Source organism: Dreissena polymorpha, chromosome 7 (assembly GCF_020536995.1).
Source record: "Dreissena polymorpha isolate Duluth1 chromosome 7, UMN_Dpol_1.0, whole genome shotgun sequence".
Lineage (NCBI taxonomy): Eukaryota > Metazoa > Mollusca > Bivalvia > Myida > Dreissenidae > Dreissena > Dreissena polymorpha.
The window spans coordinates 14419848-14440215 of NC_068361.1; the positions used below are offsets into that span (position 1 = coordinate 14419848).

Sequence of the window (20368 nt, forward strand, 5' to 3'; positions counted from 1 at the left end):
GTTGTAATCATACGGCTAGTTTTCGGATTCCGCAACACACAATATCAAGGTCAAAAATAGTCTTGTGAATTAACACTTATGAAGGTGGAGTTTCTTTTAGTCTACCAAATTTAGAGCTATAGATTCATACATATGGTTCAATACATAAAGTTTCAATTTAACTTTACGTTTTCTTACAAACAAGACTATAATGCATTCCACGGATTATGCCCTCGAAATAGTTTCATCTCTTACAGTTAATCATGCATTCATTTCAGATCATGAAACGTACCAGTCGTCCTAAGAAGGGTACGCATTCGGCGTGTACCTGTTGTTCCGGACAAAAACAAGCACACACGCGCAAAAGCAATGATGCCCCAACCTCAATAAAAGGCAAAGGCCCAAAAAAACAAAAGACTCAAAACATTCTGCCCCTGGAGGCCAATCTAGATGACGATGTGAATGACAACTTCAGCAGTGATGAAGAAACATCGGTTCGTTTGCCAGCTGCTCCAAGTACAGCAACAACGCTTGGTGTCCAAACATCCTCATCTGCGAGTCCTCACATGCTAGCAGTTCCCCCGCATCTACCAGTAGATTCAGACTCTTCTTCAGACTCCGATTCGGATGAAGACGATCACTATCTGTTCCCACGCTTACAACAGGCCGTGTCTCAACACACAAATTCCTTGGCAGGTAATGGCATTCAGTTCGCAGAACCCATTGGCACTCCAATCATTAATCAAATTAAAAGTAAGACGCGCAAACTTATTTGGAAGAATAAGTTTGTGGATATGGCGTTTTTGCTGCCGTCATCGCAAAATCCGTCCACTCCGCAATTTACACTCCAACTGGACGACATATACATTACACGTACACACAGACGCCTCAGGTTCTCTAGGTTTCGCTGTAATTTTTCAGTCCCATTGGTTTTATGGTACATGGCCTACATTGTGGTCTCCCTACGACATAACATTCAAAGAGCTTTTACCCATTACTCTTTCATTAGAAATTTGGGGTTTTAAGAAGAGAAATCAATGTATAGTACTTGTGTTAGCCGGCATGAAGTATAATATATTGCTGAGGGATGAACACATCCCGGGTAAATACAATATATTACTAGATCTGCTTTCTCGTTTACATATCAAGAAATTTCAAGCTCTGGCGCCTTACATGGAACCAAATCCAACACCTGTTCCACAGGACCTTCTCATGCTTCATTTAATAGGGCAGCTTTCTATATTTTAGATTCTTCCCTTGCTCCATCAATCAAAACTAGCCATAAAAATGCAATCAAACATTACAGGAATTTTTCTTGATACCTATTACTCTAATTCTCTATTGTTCCCTGGGTCTACTGAGCAGCTTGCTCAGTTCATCGTTGTTTGCCACGAACGTAATCTTAGGGCATCAACAATAACTTCATATACCTCAGCACTTAACTACATTCACAAGCTCCACGGCTGGGCATCTCCTTCAGAGTCTTTGATTGTAAAGAAGATGTTACATGGGCTCAGACGCCATAAGCAACTGGACACACGCCGTCCATTTACAATTCACAATGTAGGAAATATCATTCAATCACTTAAAAACACTTAAACAGACAAATACTCTTACATTCTCATGCGAGCTATGTTCTTAGTAGCCTTTTTCGGACTATTACGGGTCGGCGAATTGGCACATTCACCGAAAGGTTTTCAAAACACCATTAAACGGGAAGACATTAACTTGAAATATAAACAGTCACAAGTTATTTCGATCTCCATTACATTACGCAATTATAAACATTCGCAAGGCTAAGTCTCTATTATTCCCCTTGCACGCCAAACAAACAAAAGGTTATGTCCAGTTCACGCGTTGATGAGATATTTACGCATATCACCACCCAGTAATGGCCAGCTATTTAGAGACAATAACAATCAACCAGTTTCTACCACGTATTTCAGATCGGTCTAACGTTTGTGTGTTCTAGCAAACAACATGGATCCAACGTTCTTTACAGCCCATTCATTTCGCATTGGTGGTGCTACTCATGCTCACAATTCCAATATGTCCGTATCACAAATACAGAAGCTAGGTCGCTGGAAGACCAACGCATACCTAAAATAAATCCGTCCCTCGGCTCTCCCTATATAAATCAAGATAAAGTCGCAACAATACTCTGCTTACATATTTGAATCTTTAATCTTAATTTTTCAGATGATCTGAGGTCATAGGCAGCAGATCAATTTTTTCATATTTTTGACCACATGAAAATTCCTTGATGTTTTTTAAGATCTTTTGGTTTTAGGCAGCAGATCTTTTTAAACAATATCATAAGAGAACTGAATGCCATTGCCAACCTTCTCAGTGCTGTCGGTCAACGCCGCAGCCATGATATTGACTTTCAATGATTGTCACATAATAACGTACAGAACATAGCTGATGGTTTAAGGCCACAGTTGAAACATTTGCTTTAGCTGATGGTTTTAGGCCACAGTTTGAAATTTTGACCTGGCTGATGGTTTAAGGCCACAGTAACTGCTGTGTACTTTGTTTTGGCTGATGGTTTAAGGCCACAGTCACGAAATTTGTCTTAAATGATGTCAGTTTGAAGCCGCAATTGTACAAACTATAGTATTATATCACAGTAAAGAAGTGCGGGTACCAGTGACAGTCAATGTAAATATGATTATTTGTTATAAATGTGCTTGCATAATACGAACAATTGGGAGCAGAATGGTCCGCAGTTGTCGTTATACAGCTGTATATTATTTTTCTGTCAGTATTTTTTGTAATTCGTATATTTCGTCTCCAAAGTTGTTAACAATAACCACTTATGTATCATATGTGGTCTTTGTCATGGATGGGCAAGTCCTTTATCTATATTTATGATCATTTACATTGCCTTCTGTCTACTAGTATTGACCATTTATTCTGTATAGGTTGTACATGTACTGGGCGGCGGTTCCCTTTTGTCGTTTTTTTGCCTCCCAGTTATGTACATTAGGGAAAACATTTATAATATGTTTGCTTTGATTATGTATTACGTAATCATGCATTTGTCAGTTTATGGCATTTATAATAAATGCCTAGTTTTCATTCAAACATAGTTTTCTGTTTTTTACCTTATTCCCATAATCGAGTTCGACCTAGACTGTTATCTCTCCTCCGACCTTGGGCAATACATAAATAACATTTTATGCCAACATCATTTTTTTATGTCATTGGCCTCCCCACTCTCTATTTTATACGTGTGTGTCACGGTTTAGTAAGGGTTTTAGCCGGGAATGTTCTGAAGGGAAATTGCATTTAACCATAAAGTTTATAAAAACATTGTGTTGCCAGATTGTTTACATTAACACACTCTGTTGAAAGAGCATTAATTTTACCATGCTATTGTTTATACTGCAGCAAATTGATTTCATGAATAGATGTTTGACATTTAAAAAGCTGTTAGAATAAGCTTTGATAGACTAACAGTTTTGGAACTTTCGAGAAGCCAGTCTTTGCATAATTCTGGACGTGAGTAGTTTCACGTCAATTTTCACTGATTTAAAATTTGTAATTTATGTCAAATAAAAGGTTATAATTGTACGTATTATTTTGAACTCTGGTATAAGGAATACTTTGCATATCAACTTTTGGGGCGGCGACCCCGTTTTCTACAGAAAATTTGAGTGAAAAGGTGGGATCAGTCACGATGGCGTGATGTACACCAACAAAGGAATTTCGGAACAAAGAACATTCTCTTCCGGTAAAGATGGCTGTGGTCAAGGGCCTCAAAGTGCAACTTTTTGGTCATTTTTTTGTCAAAAGGCTAAAAGACTACATTCAAAATGACAGCTCACAGCGTCACGATTTAAACTTGCAAGGAAATGCTCTTGTTCAATATTCCGGATTCCCGGGCGCTACAGTAAAGGAATTGAGGAGACATCTGGAAGTTGTTTGTGATTTCAGCCCAGACATTCTTGTGCTGATCATTGGGACAATCGACATCTACAATTCGGATGTTACTCCGAAAAGTGTTGCTCGGGATATTGAGAATTTAATAGACACTCTTTTGTTTGTGATTGGAGTGGGAAAAGTCATAGTGTTACAAGTTTTACACAGACAGGTTCCGTTATCTCATACAAGATATCCAGTCGACGTGGATTGGTTCAATGCACGTGTTGACGATCTGAATTCCCATCTGATAGAGATGCTCAATTGCACTGGTCATGGTCGTTCATACCTATGGCGTATGAAGGGGTTTTGGTCTCCTGCTTCCAAACAACAACATTTTGCAGACGATGGTTGTCACCTGTCCAGTGCCGGTCAGCTCCGCCTCATTACAAATGTCAGAGCTGCTGTGGTCGCCGCCCTGAAGGGTTCTATTTTCCATTCATAAGATACGTATGATACTATCTTTCCTTTTCTCAGATATAGATAATTTCAAAAGAAAATTATCTATTCAGTATATATAATTATAATTATATTATGTATATATCTATATATATATATATATATATATATATATATATATATATATATATATATATATATATATATATATATATATATATATATATATATATATATATATATACAAATACATCGCGCATGTGGCTATATTACAATGTTCTTAATTACATTTGAAGTGTTCTTGCTTTTTTAATTTTATGCAAGAATTGCTGTAACGTTTGTGTCCTTATTTTTTAGTGAATCTCATTTATTAAAGAGTTCACACTCTAATTCATACCAACAATGTCAGTACGGTGTGATTTGGTCTTCATTTCACACTAATTCTGTACATATTTTATTTTCACAATCCATCTAGGCGTACTTTCATAGCTAACGCCTAACTTTATATCATAGATTACGTTGATCAGCTTTGCTGACTATGATTGTGTGATTTAGTTTACACATCACACGAAAATTACAAATACATGGTCTAGTGTTCTATTCCGTGTAGGCGTGCTTCTTTTCATAGCTCACGCTTAACATTCTTTCATAGATTAGCTTGCCCAGCTTTGCTGGCTATGATTGTGTGATTTACATCACACGGAAATTATAATTTCATGGTTTAGTCTTATATTCCATGAAAGCGTGCTTAGCTTCATAGCTCACGCTTAATTTTGTATCATATATTTGCTTGACCAGCTTTGCTGGCTATGATTGTGTGATTAACATCACACGGAAATTATAATTACATGGTTTAGTCTTATATTCCACGAAAGCGTGCTTAGCTTCATAGCTCACGCTTAATTTTGTATCATAGATTAGCTTGACCAGCTTTGCTGGCTATGATTGTGTGATTTAGTTAACACATCACACGCAAATTACGAACACATGTTTAGTGTTATTCTCCACGTATGCGTGCTTAGTTTCATAACTCACGCTTTACTATCATGGTTTAGCTTTGCTGGCCATGTTTATGAGTGTTATTTTATACACCACACAGAATGTGTAGATACATGGTTCATTTTATATGCCTACATGCAATTTATGTTACGCAGAGCGTTTATGGTTTAGTTTTACATACCATGAAGGTGTGAATTTCACAAATGTTGTTTACACGACAATTCGCTTACTTTAATTTATTTTTTGACATGTTAATTAGCGTCAGATTTATTATTTTAAAGTTTACGCCTTTGTTGTAATCATACGGCTAGTTTTCGGATTCCGCAACACACAATATCAAGGTCAAAAATAGTCTTGTGAATTAACACTTATGAAGGTGGAGTTTCTTTTAGTCTACCAAATTTAGAGCTATAGATTCATACATATGGTTCAATACATAAAGTTTCAATTTAACTTTACGTTTTCTTACAAACAAGACTATAATGCATTCCACGGATTATGCCCTCGAAATAGTTTCATCTCTTACAGTTAATCATGCATTCATTTCAGATCATGAAACGTACCAGTCGTCCTAAGAAGGGTACGCATTCGGCGTGTACCTGTTGTTCCGGACAAAAACAAGCACACACGCGCAAAAGCAATGATGCCCCAACCTCAATAAAAGGCAAAGGCCCAAAAAAACAAAAGACTCAAAACATTCTGCCCCTGGAGGCCAATCTAGATGACGATGTGAATGACAACTTCAGCAGTGATGAAGAAACATCGGTTCGTTTGCCAGCTGCTCCAAGTACAGCAACAACGCTTGGTGTCCAAACATCCTCATCTGCGAGTCCTCACATGCTAGCAGTTCCCCCGCATCTACCAGTAGATTCAGACTCTTCTTCAGACTCCGATTCGGATGAAGACGATCACTATCTGTTCCCACGCTTACAACAGGCCGTGTCTCAACACACAAATTCCTTGGCAGGTAATGGCATTCAGTTCGCAGAACCCATTGGCACTCCAATCATTAATCAAATTAAAAGTAAGACGCGCAAACTTATTTGGAAGAATAAGTTTGTGGATATGGCGTTTCTGCTGCCGTCATCGCAAAATCCGTCCACTCCGCAATTTACACTCCAACTGGACGACATATACATTACACGTACACACAGACGCCTCAGGTTCTCTAGGTTTCGCTGTAATTTTTCAGTCCCATTGGTTTTATGGTACATGGCCTACATTGTGGTCTCCCTACGACATAACATTCAAAGAGCTTTTACCCATTACTCTTTCATTAGAAATTTGGGGTTTTAAGAAGAGAAATCAATGTATAGTACTTGTGTTAGCCGGCATGAAGTATAATATATTGCTGAGGGATGAACACATCCCGGGTAAATACAATATATTACTAGATCTGCTTTCTCGTTTACATATCAAGAAATTTCAAGCTCTGGCGCCTTACATGGAACCAAATCCAACACCTGTTCCACAGGACCTTCTCATGCTTCATTTAATAGGGCAGCTTTCTATATTTTAGATTCTTCCCTTGCTCCATCAATCAAAACTAGCCATAAAAATGCAATCAAACATTACAGGAATTTTTCTTGATACCTATTACTCTAATTCTCTATTGTTCCCTGGGTCTACTGAGCAGCTTGCTCAGTTCATCGTTGTTTGCCACGAACGTAATCTTAGGGCAACAACAATAACTTCATATACCTCAGCACTTAACTACATTCACAAGCTCCACGGCTGGGCATCTCCTTCAGAGTCTTTGATTGTAAAGAAGATGTTACATGGGCTCAGACGCCATAAGCAACTGGACACACGCCGTCCATTTACAATTCACAATGTAGGAAATATCATTCAATCACTTAAAAACACTTAAACAGACAAATACTCTTACATTCTCATGCGAGCTATGTTCTTAGTAGCCTTTTTCGGACTATTACGGGTCGGCGAATTGGCACATTCACCGAAAGGTTTTCAAAACACCATTAAACGGGAAGACATTAACTTGAAATATAAACAGTCACAAGTTATTTCGATCTCCATTACATTACGCAATTATAAACATTCGCAAGGCCAAGTCTCTATTATTCCCCTTGCACGCCAAACAAACAAAAGGTTATGTCCAGTTCACGCGTTGATGAGATATTTACGCATATCACCACCCAGTAATGGCCAGCTATTTAGAGACAATAACAATCAACCAGTTTCTACCACGTATTTCAGATCGGTCTAACGTATGTGTGTTCTAGCAAACAACATGGATCCAACGTTCTTTACAGCCCATTCATTTCGCATTGGTGGTGCTACTCATGCTCACAATTCCAATATGTCCGTATCACAAATACAGAAGCTAGGTCGCTGGAAGACCAACGCATACCTAAAATAAATCCGCCCCTCGGCTCTCCCTATATAAATCAAGATAAAGTCGCAACAATACTCTGCTTACATATTTGAATCTTTAATCTTAATTTTTCAGATGATCTGAGGTCATAGGCAGCAGATCAATTTTTTTCATATTTTTGACCACATGAAAATTCCTTGATGTTTTTTAAGATCTTTTGGTTTTAGGCAGCAGATCTTTTTAAACAATATCATAAGAGAACTGAATGCCATTGCCAACCTTCTCAGTGCTGTCGGTCAACGCCGCAGCCATGATATTGACTTTCAATGATTGTCACATAATAACGTACAGAACATAGCTGATGGTTTAAGGCCACAGTTGAAACATTTGCTTTAGCTGATGGTTTTAGGCCACAGTTTGAAATTTTGACCTGGCTGATGGTTTAAGGCCACAGTAACTGCTGTGTACTTTGTTTTGGCTGATGGTTTAAGGCCACAGTCACGAAATTTGTCTTAAATGATGTCAGTTTGAAGCCGCAATTGTACAAACTATAGTATTATATCACAGTAAAGAAGTGCGGGTACCAGTGACAGTCAATGTAAATATGATTATTTGTTATAAATGTGCTTGCATAATACGAACAATTGGGAGCAGAATGGTCCGCAGTTGTCGTTATACAGCTGTATATTATTTTTCTGTCAGTATTTTTTGTAATTCGTATATTTCGTCTCCAAAGTTGTTAACAATAACCACTTATGTATCATATGTGGTCTTTGTCATGGATGGGCATGTCCTTTATCTATATTTATGATCATTTACATTGCCTTCTGTCTACTAGTATTGACCATTTATTCTGTATAGGTTGTACATGTACTGGGCGGCGGTTCCCTTTTGTCGTTTTTTTGCCTCCCAGTTATGTACATTAGGGAAAACATTTATAATATGTTTGCTTTGATTATGTATTACGTAATCATGTATTTGTCAGTTTATGGCATTTATAATAAATGCCCAGTTTTCATTCAAACATAGTTTTCTGTTTTCCCTTATTCCCATAATCGAGTTCGACCTAGACTGTTATCTCTCCTCCGACCTTGGGCAATACATAAATAACATTTTATGCCAACATCATTTTTTTATGTCATTGGCCTCCCCACTCTATTTTATACGTGTGTGTCACGGTTTAGTAAGGGTTTTAGCCGGGAATGTTCTGAAGGGAAATTGCATTTAACCATAAAGTTTATATAAACATTGTGTTGCCAGATTGTTTACATTAACACACTCTGTTGAAAGAGCATTAATTTTACCATGCTATTGTTTATACTGCAGCAAATTAAGTTCATGAATAGATGTTTGACATTTAAAAAGCTGTTAGAATAAGCTTTGATAGACTAGCAGTTTTGGAACTTTCGAGAAGCCAGTCTTTGCATAATTCTGGACGTGAGTAGTTTCACGTCAATTTTCACTGATTTAAAATCCACCTCCTCCCATGCCTCCTCCTCTTAGTTTATCATGCTTACATTCTAGCTATTTTAGTTATATGTGTTTTACAGAGTTGCAAGATATTTAAATGATTTACTTTGCTTTACATTATAGCCTTTTAAGTTCTATTGTTTTATTTGATTTGCAATTATGCCATTCTAGCCTTCAAAGTTGCCAATTTTGATTGAATGCATGTATGATTCTAGTCTTTGGGTCGGCGGTTTTTTGCCTCCCAGTTATGTACAATATGGAAAACATTTATAATATGTTTGCTTTGATTATGTATAACGTAATCATGTATTTGTCAGTTTATGGCATTTATAATAAATGCCCAGTTTTCATTCAAACATAGTTTTCTGTTTTCCCTTTTTCCCATAATCGAGTTTGACCTAGACTGTTATCTCTCCCCCGACCTTGGGCAATACATAAATACATACAATTACTGTCGTCGACTACATTATAAATAATTTATCTTGCGAGTAGATTTGATTTAAAAATTCGAAAGCCATTAAGAATGATTCAGGAATTTATGATTAGTTAAATACGCGATGTATATAAAACAAAAGTGCTTGACTGACTTAATGATATAAATCCCATAGAAGTTGAAACAAGAATGACCGTTACTTAAGACAATCGGCGTTTACATTAATACCGATGCCATTTTCTATGTATTTATTTTATTTTATTGTATGATATTTATTTACGGTAGTTTTTATATTAAAATAGCCGCGTGTAATTGTTGAAGGACACCCGGTTGCTTCAAGCCTTAATGATTTCGCTTGTCGGGAAGTTACAACATTGAAAACCACATAACCATGTCAGTGCAATTAACGGATGCATTAACATTTCTAATGTATCCCGGTATTAATAAAGAAAATAATGCGAAATAATGAAATTTCCATTACTGACGTCTAAACGGATAGTAAGATAAGTCACAAATGCACCCACAGGAAGGAAACATATTACATTTGTCGTTCTCCCGTTTTGACAATGTTAACAAACCGCAACCGCGCCAGAACGACACATATACACGCCGCGAGAAGATGACACACGTAATTTGTGTATTTTTGAGTATTTCGAATTTTATGAGATCCGTTTCAAGCCAGAGGTTACATTATGGGTCGAACCGGAGTCCCAGCACTCATACCTAATGAACTACCGGTAGCTAAACTCACTAAAGCTGGGTCAAACTTTGAATTATAGATGATATTTCCAGCTAGTTCAATGCTAATGAATGTTTTTCGAGTTGGTGAAGTCTTGTGTTGTGTGGTGAAGCCAAAGTACCCTAAGGAAATCCATTTTGTCCGGTCTAATAACCACCGACCAAATTCACATGCTGCCGGGTACGGGAATTGAACCCAGGTCGCATAGGTTAGAAGCGAATGTTCCAATCACTGCGCTAGCCTGACATCCAAACGTAGTTTGTCGTATCAGCGCGCATATGTGTCGTTTTGATGACCTTCAAACCCACCAACGCGTCACCACGAAATAGAGACAAATTCCATCACTCTCGTGTCGGCAGGCATATTTTGTCGTTCTCTCCTGTTCGCGTGTTTTCGACTTTCAAATAAAACAACACGAGATATAAGGGGCACCAACTCAAGAAATAAATGGACGAAAGAACGATAAATCTATGTACATTGTTTTTGTTCTTGCGAGTACAAATTTGTCGTGTTGGCGCCTCTGTCTTTTTGTCAACACGCGAAATCCCCCCCACACAAATAATCGAAAAAATTTGTGCTTGCGTGTTGTCGTGTTTTCGTCATTTTACCTGCAAACACATCAGAATGACATGGCGGCATAAGCCACCATACAAATCAAAAGTCTGTTTTTTGTTTCTATAATAATATAAATCCTGCGTATGCGTCCGTTTGTCGATGTAATCTTTCTGAGTGTTAAAACCCTCACACACAACGTACGGAATTTAAAAGTCGTTAACAACATTGAACATTATAGAATAAAAACTTCATAAAGAAAAGTTACTTTTTTTTTTCAAAATTTGAAATATTCGTGATCGAGTGTTTCAATGCTTGTACGTGTGAAAGAATACCCCACTCACATGGCGTACGATGCTTTTTTCTGTTCACATGAAAGTATATTATCAAGAACTACATATAGAATAGCGACGTGTTTCTCGAAATTTCAAACGATATGTAAGTACATGTAATACAAGTATAGGCGAATTAACCCATGCAATGCGTTACAAACGGTTGATAAGTTTTCCTATTTTGATTGATGACTTTACATACACGAACATACTTTACCGATTTTCTTTGTCAAGAGGGTTGTTTTGCTTGTTCAATTATGATGCATACAATATTATATTGACTCTATGATATTTGTGTGAAATGTGTCATATCTTCGCACGATTTCTTAAAGCCGTACACATTGAAATGAAATACATGTTAATCAATACATATCGATGCGATTTGAAAGTGTGCAAAATTGTCATTAAATCTAGCAAGTAATTTATTATTTTTATAATTTAAAACCGAAAGTAGGATTTCTATACGTATACGTCCATTTCGACAAACGTGATTATTTTCAAGTTGAAAAGCGCAGATTTCTACCTTGTAACCACCAGATATATTCTAATTGGCATAGATACAATTAAATCTATAGCCGGTTAGCAAGTTTTTTATTATTTTTTCAAACGGTAGCGCTTTTAAACCCGAAATTAGGATTTTTAGACGTATACGTCCATTGTAACAAACGCGATTTTTTTATAAGTTTTAAAGCGCGAAAATACGGATTTCTACCTTGTAACCACCAGCTATATTCTAATTGGCATAGACAAAATATGTTTCTTATTAATACTTAAATTTACTTTCATTTCAACGTGTGCGGCTTTAAGCGCGTGAGAACATAAACAAGACACCGATTGCGTTTTTTTATCAAGTGTAAGGTGAGAATCAACATCGGCGCGCCTTTTAACCGATTTAAGACCAAATGTCTGGCATTGACCGTTCCAAGGGGTCACATTGTTTATAAGTATTTATCTTTATTTGTGTTCAATGTATTGTCCTTATATCCCTTGTAAACTTATAAAAAGAAATCTTTCGCGATATTTTGCGAGAAAAAAGCAATCCTTGTTCTGCTGTAGTCTATGGTGAGCTGGGCAGGTAACTACTTTATATCCATATATACATTCGAATAATCAAATATAAGTTTTAAATCAAAGACAGCGATAATATTATAATAAATGTTGTTTATAACGAGGCTCTCAAAGACTGCATTAACGGTAAACGAAATTGTGTGACAAAATTAAAAACAATGAACAAAATTGTCACAAAACCAGGTTTTCAATTTGAAAAAAAGTCTGATAAAGGAAGACAAGTCAAACTGAACTTTTTTAGTCGTGGTGACCTTAACCTTGGAGATATTGACGTAATTCTTTCGTGCGACACACCGTCCAATGATGGTGAACAAATGTGCCAAATGATTTTAAAATCTCACAATGAATGACATAGTTATGGCCCGGACAAGCTCATCTATGGCCATTATTGATCTTTGAACTCAAAGTGTGACCTTGAACTTGGAGATATCGACGTAATTCTTTACCGCGACACACCCTCCAATGATGGTGAACAAATGTGCCAAATGATTTTAAAATTTCACAATGAACGACAAAGTTATGGCCCGGACAAGCTTGTTCCACCCGCTCGCCAGCCCGCCCGCCGACCGATATTCGCAAATCTAATAACCATTATTTTCCTTCGAAAAACCTGGTTAAAAAGACCAGGCAGTAACCGTTTTTTTTTTGTTAATCATACCTTTACGTCCCTGATTTTAAAGAAATCATAAAAAATCGCTAAAAAGCTAAAAAGAATACGATTTTGTCGTTTGACGTGAATAATGACGTCATGAGCATGTGCGCTTAATATAGGTACAAAATGTTTTTTTGCTGTTTGTGTTGCATTTTGTGTTTAAAATATATGACATCTTGGTATCGAATTGTTTGTTGTGTTGAATCTGATTCGATTTTCCTACAAATGATTACTTTATAGTTGATTCGAGTAATATGACCTACCTCCTATCATTGACTGATAAAAAAAACTTTCCTTTGCCCATGATATAAAATATATCAGGCAACGTTATATCAGGCAGATATGAATGCTACATGTCATACACACAGATTGCAAATCTAGAGAATGCTATACCAAGAAAGATGCGATACCACAAACGAGTCCATATCACCATTGACTATCCGTTGTACCGCTATTTGACTTTACTTAAATTAGTCCAGTATATGGCATGTAAACAATCATGTAAAAGCACTGAAATAAAGGGAATTCTTAAGCTGGCATTTGCATAGGGACAAAAATGACTACTATTAAACAGTTCCTAACATGTAATAAAATTCGATTGCTATCAAGTGTTTTATTAATACATGTGCATTTCTATCTACTAGTATTGGGCTTTCTTCACAATTCACCTTTGTTCAAACGTTCAAAACATGTATCTCATTAATATGTGACTAGGGATCCGCAAATTTGACACTGTTATTTAGGTGCCTGTTCCGTGTGATCTATGCAGTTCTGCAATGTTCACACTCAAATAAACAATCTCGCGCTCAAGTTAACGTCATGTTTTCATAATTGGCTATCAATTATGAATCATTTCATGAAATAAAGACGCGTACATGCTCATAAAAGAAATACACTACCATGTAAAAGGACTGCATGTACAATGAAGTATTTTGATAAAAACCTGCAACCGCGTCTTTGGTAAATCATAAATTGCATATAACGTTCTTAATGTTGGTGCTATATATGTCTATGGTAGGGCGTGCATTTATTTTTTTTGAAACAAAAATCAATTAACTACACACCAAATGCATTTGAAAACACGCAGTTATTGTTTTTTATTTGTAAGAAAAACGATAATGCAATATAATGGGTTAAAATAATGTATATGCTATGTGGTAGATATACAAACAATCGTTCCGACCTAAGTTTTATGCATTTACATTAGTATGCATTTCAGACATTTGTATCGTTACTGTCAAACGACTATATTTACCTTTTTTTTAAAAAAGAAAGAATTAGTTTAAATTAGTGGCAAATTTTCAGATAAATGTCAAGCGTAGGTCTTTTTATGCATACACTATACTCATGCAATTACAATTGGTTATATATTGAAATTAAATGAAGCCAATAAATTAACATGAAACTGATAATAGCCTTATATTCCAATAAAAGGATTTAGGCCTACATTTTTCAAAAGTAAAACATCTGAAGTTCTTACCTTTGCAGTCGCAGAATGGATAATTTAATAGAAATATCTGAACATGACACTAGTTAAATACACAGTTAATCTCATGAAATTTATAATAGCCTTATATTCCAATAAATATTCCAATAAAGGATTTAGACATAAAGACAGAAAGGTTTGAAAAGTAAAACATCTGAAGTTTTTACCTTTTCAGTCGCAGAATGAAAAATTTAATAGAAATATCTGGACATGACAATAGTTTAATTGGCAGTGAATCTTATTTACTTAATGCCCAGGTGAAACATGAAATATATGTATCTTTGATTTACTTTAATTGTTCATTACTACATGATAAACAAGACTAATGCCAAGCAATAAAAGTCCCCTCCTTCAGCAACAGTTCAGTCTATTTGTTGCCATAGCAACCATAATTCTTGACAACAAAATGAAATGACGTGCATAATCTCCATATTGCCATTTGTCCATGTTTCAAGTTTCATGAAAATATGAAAAACTTTTAAAATTATCGCAGGATCCAGAAAAGTGTGACAGACACACTCACATACTCACAGACACACAGAGCGCAAACCATAAGTTTCCTCCGGTTTCACCGGTAGGGGACTAACAATGCAATTAAAAAAAACGTTAGTATATTGTCGTGATTGTATTTATCATATCACATATTACATATAATAGTGTGACATAACCATATTTTCTAGAAGTATTATATAATGTTGGCTGGGCATACATATTTATTAAACAGTTTTGCAATATTACAATTTCTTGGTCTGTACAAAAACCGGTTTACATTTATGAATATTTTAGTCTGGAACATTTTTAACAAAATATTTTTTCAGTAATTATTTTGTCTTCATGTTATAAAACACTTGCAGTGTGTGTGTTCCTTAATATGAAGTGACTGCGTTTAAGTCTTTTCCTCGTTTACTATTTCCACGTGTCCGTAGGTCTGATGGAATGCTCGATACAGAAGTGAATTAAAAAGTTCAATAATTGGTAGACGTTGACGCATAAATATTTCGGTAATTTTGGAATATTTGTATAAACATATGAATGAAATGAGTATGGCTTACATGTTAGTGTTTATTGACAATTCAAAACCGTAAAACTGTTTGCAGTAAACGTTCGTTCCATCATCCCTTTTTCTGACATAACCTGTTCCGACCTTCAAGTTGAACAACGTCAATGTCACATTATGAATGCTTATTTGTGCCATACTTGACAAGCATTGATAAAGTCTCGCTCCCGTTGTTCTATGTGTGATTGAATATTTCTGCATTCCAATAAGATGAATAGGTTTGTCAAGATGGACATGTTTGTGTGTCAGTCCAGGAGTTTGACACTGCTGAACGCTTTGTGAATGTACAATGCTAATACCCACCCAAATCTCAAATACGCATTCCGCAGAACCTTCTGACTCTGGTAGAAACATATTAACACCTGTCAATGAACATTCAGTCGAAACTGTAAAATTTAGACCATTTTCCATAACACCAAACATCGAGTTCATACTAACCATACTCCAACATCTTTTAAATAGGTATGGCTTGGTCGTCATTCCCCTAGTTTCGTTCTTAAACTTCGAGACATTTTTATTTTGTATTAGTGTTTGATAAACGGAGATTGTTTCTTCTTTAGTGAGGACATTATCATTGGACACAACATCCGTGAACTCTTCTAATGTCAAGCTTGGGAATCTGATGAGGTTGATAATCTCGTCTCCCAATTTATTCCGGATATCTGCTCCGGTCGTCTGTTTTTCAGAGGATTCAATATTTATTGAAGCCCACCGTTTGCAAGCTAAGTACACGTCACATTCACTGCACAACATTTTGTTCATTTTTAAAACCTCTTTCAGCCCCTCCTTTGACATTTCAACAAAGGCGTCAGATTCTAAAACGCATTTCGATTGAAGTTGTATTAAGTCTAAGCACTGGTGTTTTAGAACCGGATACTCAAAACGTATGGCCTGATCTAGGATTATACAAACATTATCTGGATCGATGCTTTCTTTCAAAAATAATTCACAGATGCTTTCTAAACTGGATACATCGTATTTTTTTGCGGCATACATCAAAGGCATTACTATATCCGCGGCTAAGTCTACTTTTTCGCTATATAAATACCTAAGAAAATATATAAATAGATTATCATAGATTCATAATGTATACTTTTCACATTTAAAAACGCACGTATTATGTAAATTTCGATTCCTATTATCATGAACAAATCGAAGAATGAGTATTGTCTATAAAATTATTAAAGCTAAGATCATTGTTCGCTACCTTTATAAATAAAGCTTACTCTGCATTATTTTCTTAAAGCATGATTACAGCTTTTTTAAAAGAATTATTAGTATTTATTTTTCAAATAGTCAACCAATATTAGAATGTTTGAATACTTTTTCCCTGAACTGTGGTCAACAACTAAGTAATCATATTTTTTACAGCAAAAAAAAAGTCTTTGGACGTTTGAAATCGAATACCTTACTAGAATCCTCAGTACCGGCTCTTCGATATCCGGTATGCTGATGACGTCACTTGATTCGGCAAGTGTGCCGCAAAACATGGCATGAAACACCGGACTGCGACTTGCAAGCATGAATTTATGACATTTTAGACGTTTGTGGTCGTTGCCCAGCAGCTAATATGACGTCACACAAATACCCATCATCAAGCATTTTGAGATTCGTGTCGGCGAAGGATTCCGAATGCTGCCATACTGCCGTCATTTCCTGTCAAATAATTAACACATCTGATGTATTGAAGCTGACAGCTGGATGACTGAATGACCACAGATGTTTGCCATTGCGAAAGAATACTACAGGACAACATATTGGTATATAATACAGTGTGGAACACATAGTATCAAAAATGTAAGCGCACGTTTGTATCAGTGAGCTGCCATGTTGACGCTCTGTTTTTCACTTTAATAAGAGTAGTCTCTTCATTATATTGAAGTTGAATTGCACTGTTGATAGTTAAAATGTATTTGTTATTTAATGGCACTGTCCCCAGTTTTCATAGTTGTCATAGTTTGTCAACTGTCTTCTGTCATGCTACATTGGTTTCGCATTTGTTCAACACTTCATTAAAAAATAGATGCGCCCAACGCTTCGATTTCCTTAGCGTCATTTGAGGTTTTCGTTCTACTTTCGATTTGATGAGTAAATTAAAACATAATGCAACATAATATTGTCATAGGCACGGCTAGATTTATTACATGTGTGTTGACGTTTTGTGCTTTTTGCTATGCTAAACTCATCTTAACAACACTGTGTATTCTAAATTGGTCAGATATAGATATATTTGTTTAATTAAGTTGTTATAAAAAAATCAACTTACTTGTTTGTACGTCACCAAATACTACGGTAATAAAGATGCAAGTTAATTATTTCGTATACACTGTATTCTATGTAGTATTTAAAGTATACACTGTTAACGTGCATATAGTTAATAACAATGTCCTCGTTTGACTAGTTTATACACCGTTTATCCACACCCGACAGGTAAGAGCCACGTATTGTAATAGAAATTGTACGCTAGTGCTGTGTGCAAAGAGCGTACATTTACATCGTTGACGGGCGGAATGGATTGGGGTGCTTTGATACATGTGTATAACATTTTTTTTTCTTTGGCATATTACAAAGAATGTCGTCGCCTAATTTAGTTTTAATTAATCCTGAGAAAAGATTTGGTTTATACAGAATGGAAGCCATTTTTCAATGTCATAATTGTTATATTTCAATTTTATTAAATATTTAGGTTAATGATTATTCTTCACGATTGACTTTGTATAAACACAGCCGCGCGCAATATTTTGAAGCAGACACGGTTGCTACCAATCTGAATAAATTCACATTTCAGAAATCAGTTACAACATGCAATACTACTTTGATATAATCATACTATATGAATAATTTAAGCTCTGTCTTATCTGATATGAACGTCTCGCCTATCTGGAAACTACCATTAAAATACCACTTTTAAGTTTCATGTTCAGAATTAATCGTACAATTTATAATAGCCAGACGTGAGAGATACATTGCAAGCTAGTTACAAACTCGTTCATTGCAGCATTGAAACGATGTAGTCGAAGCAGGCTTCTTTATTTATGTGCATAAATATACCATACTTATAATACAATAAATACAATAAACGTGTTAATAACTATGTTCAGTTCTTTAAAGTGTGTCGATAAAATAGTTATAATTTTTATATTTAATGGCTATTTGCAATTTAACAGTTATTGATTGTTAAAGCTATACTAAAAATCGTTGTTGTAAGTTGTTGCTGTAATTTAAATAGCTTCCATAAGCAGTAAATGTTTCCTCTTCAAAAAAATTATTAAATAAGTGATAACAGAAATCTAGCTTAAAGTCCATTAAAACTTCTCCGACAAACAATATTGTTAGACTTATCAGATAGCATAAGACACTAGTACAAATAAAGCCAAGATTTTCGTTTTGTTTTTAATTAAGCATGTCAAGTAACTTGATTGTGATGTGAATACAAAGAACACAGTCTTCCTCTATGCAATTTAAACCCACAATGGGCTTAGCCCGGAAAACGTAAGATTGTGAAGAACCCAATCAATCAATAAAACGTGATTTCCTGAATTATAAGGGTGATACACAGCGAGCCTTAAAATCTGTTTATCAGTTTAAGTCTAAAAACTCCGTTCCATGGCAATCACCGCATTTTGTTTTACACTTTTGTTATTTTGTTGTGTTCACATGTTTATGTAATGTGTCTTGTAATTCTCATTAATCGGCCAAATCTTACTCTGTGCTAAAATAAAGGTATTTCACGCGTACTTGTAGATCTGCCTGCTCGCATTCATCTATTGACAGCGAATGTATATTGAATTCGACAAAGCACGAATTATTTAAGTTCTAGTATAGTGCTTCTAGCAAACACAATTTTGTGATACCTAGTGTGCAAATGTTGCTCAGTAACTTAAATATCGGATCTAGTGATGATTGAACGGATGTTTTATAACAAGGTGCATGTTGTTACGTTATATATTGGTCAAGTTGCTGTTACTGGCTGAGACGCTGCATTCTGTTAAATATACGTTAAAATTGGATTGTTTTTAGTTATTATTCTGGATGATGTTGTTTGTCAAAATGCGTACATAATTTTGAGTACATGTACATTAAATCCCTAAATGACATTGCTTTCGAACAATGTTCACACTTAAATGCAACAACAACAGAACCCTCCAAATTATTCATTCGTTTCGCGTTGCAACGCTTTATAATTGTCGGGTTTTTAAATCGTCAAAATATGCATATAATGGGTATTTTAGAGCATGGTAAATGTTCAGTATTATTGTTTCCTCACAAATATTATAACTAAAACGAACATTTGCGAATCTGAAACAACTTTTTCAATTTTGTCAATTTACCTAATTGGAAAAGGACCCTTTATAGTTGCAAAGGTAATTATTAACAATTCTTAATATATGCAACAATCTTATGTGTAACACGTACGACAAACACTTTAGCTTATTGAAATTACAGACACGGAAACTACGTAATATATAGCAACACATAATCAGAACCACATAAAATATCAGTACAATTATCGTTAGTTTTACTGTTTGAACAAGCCCATTCAACGATAATATACGGGCATTATGATCCCGTGGTTTTACTTTCCATAACCAAAAAAGCAAGGTAATGATTGGCTGAAATTATTGTTGAGATCAAATGACCATAAACATAAGTAGATGCCAATATGATTAAGGATAATATCACATTCAACATCTTAAAAGTTCTTGTTGGATTGGCCTTGTCGCATTATATATACAATTAAGAGTTTAAATGCATGATCATTTAGACAACCACTAGACTAACATCAACCACCCTATTCATTTAAAGTTTATGTGAACCTGTTGAACCTGTTGTGTTTGTAAATATTGTACGCGCTGACGATTTCTTTGTCAGTCTACGCATCCGTGCATTGGTTTTGATTACCGATGTCGCTCCTGGATGGTTAAGTGGGACGTGGGCATGGA

The 20368-nt window shown here is 35.6% G+C and overlaps 2 protein-coding genes and 1 long non-coding RNA gene across 5 annotated transcripts in view; 1 reads left to right on the plus strand and 2 right to left on the minus strand.

The window, feature by feature from the left end:
• Positions 1 to 20368, minus strand: part of LOC127839340 (BTB/POZ domain-containing protein 6-A-like) — a 170368-nt gene that overhangs the window by 14917 nt on the left and 135083 nt on the right. The gene's annotated exons all lie outside the window — the stretch shown is intronic.
• On the plus strand, positions 5122 to 8773 carry LOC127839344 (uncharacterized). Its single transcript, XM_052367685.1, has 2 exons — positions 5122 to 6268; positions 7924 to 8773. The coding sequence occupies exons 1-2, from the start codon at positions 5836 to 5838 to the stop codon at positions 7992 to 7994; spliced, it is 504 nt and encodes a 167-aa protein (XP_052223645.1). The 5' UTR covers positions 5122 to 5835; the 3' UTR covers positions 7995 to 8773.
• On the minus strand, positions 15433 to 17870 carry LOC127839350 (uncharacterized). The gene is made up of 3 exons (XR_008030301.1): positions 17692 to 17870; positions 16833 to 17081; positions 15433 to 16321 (listed from the first exon to the last, which is right to left on the minus strand). It is a non-coding gene; the product is annotated as an uncharacterized LOC127839350 (long non-coding RNA).

Coding starts and splice junctions, on each gene's coding strand:
- LOC127839344 (XM_052367685.1), top strand. CDS start 5,836: ATGCATTCATTTCAGATCATGAAACGTACCAGTCGTCCTAAGAAGGGT. Junction 6,269..7,923: donor ACACACAAATTCCTTGGCAG/GTAATGGCATTC, acceptor CAACCTTCTCAG/TGCTGTCGGTCAACGCCGCA.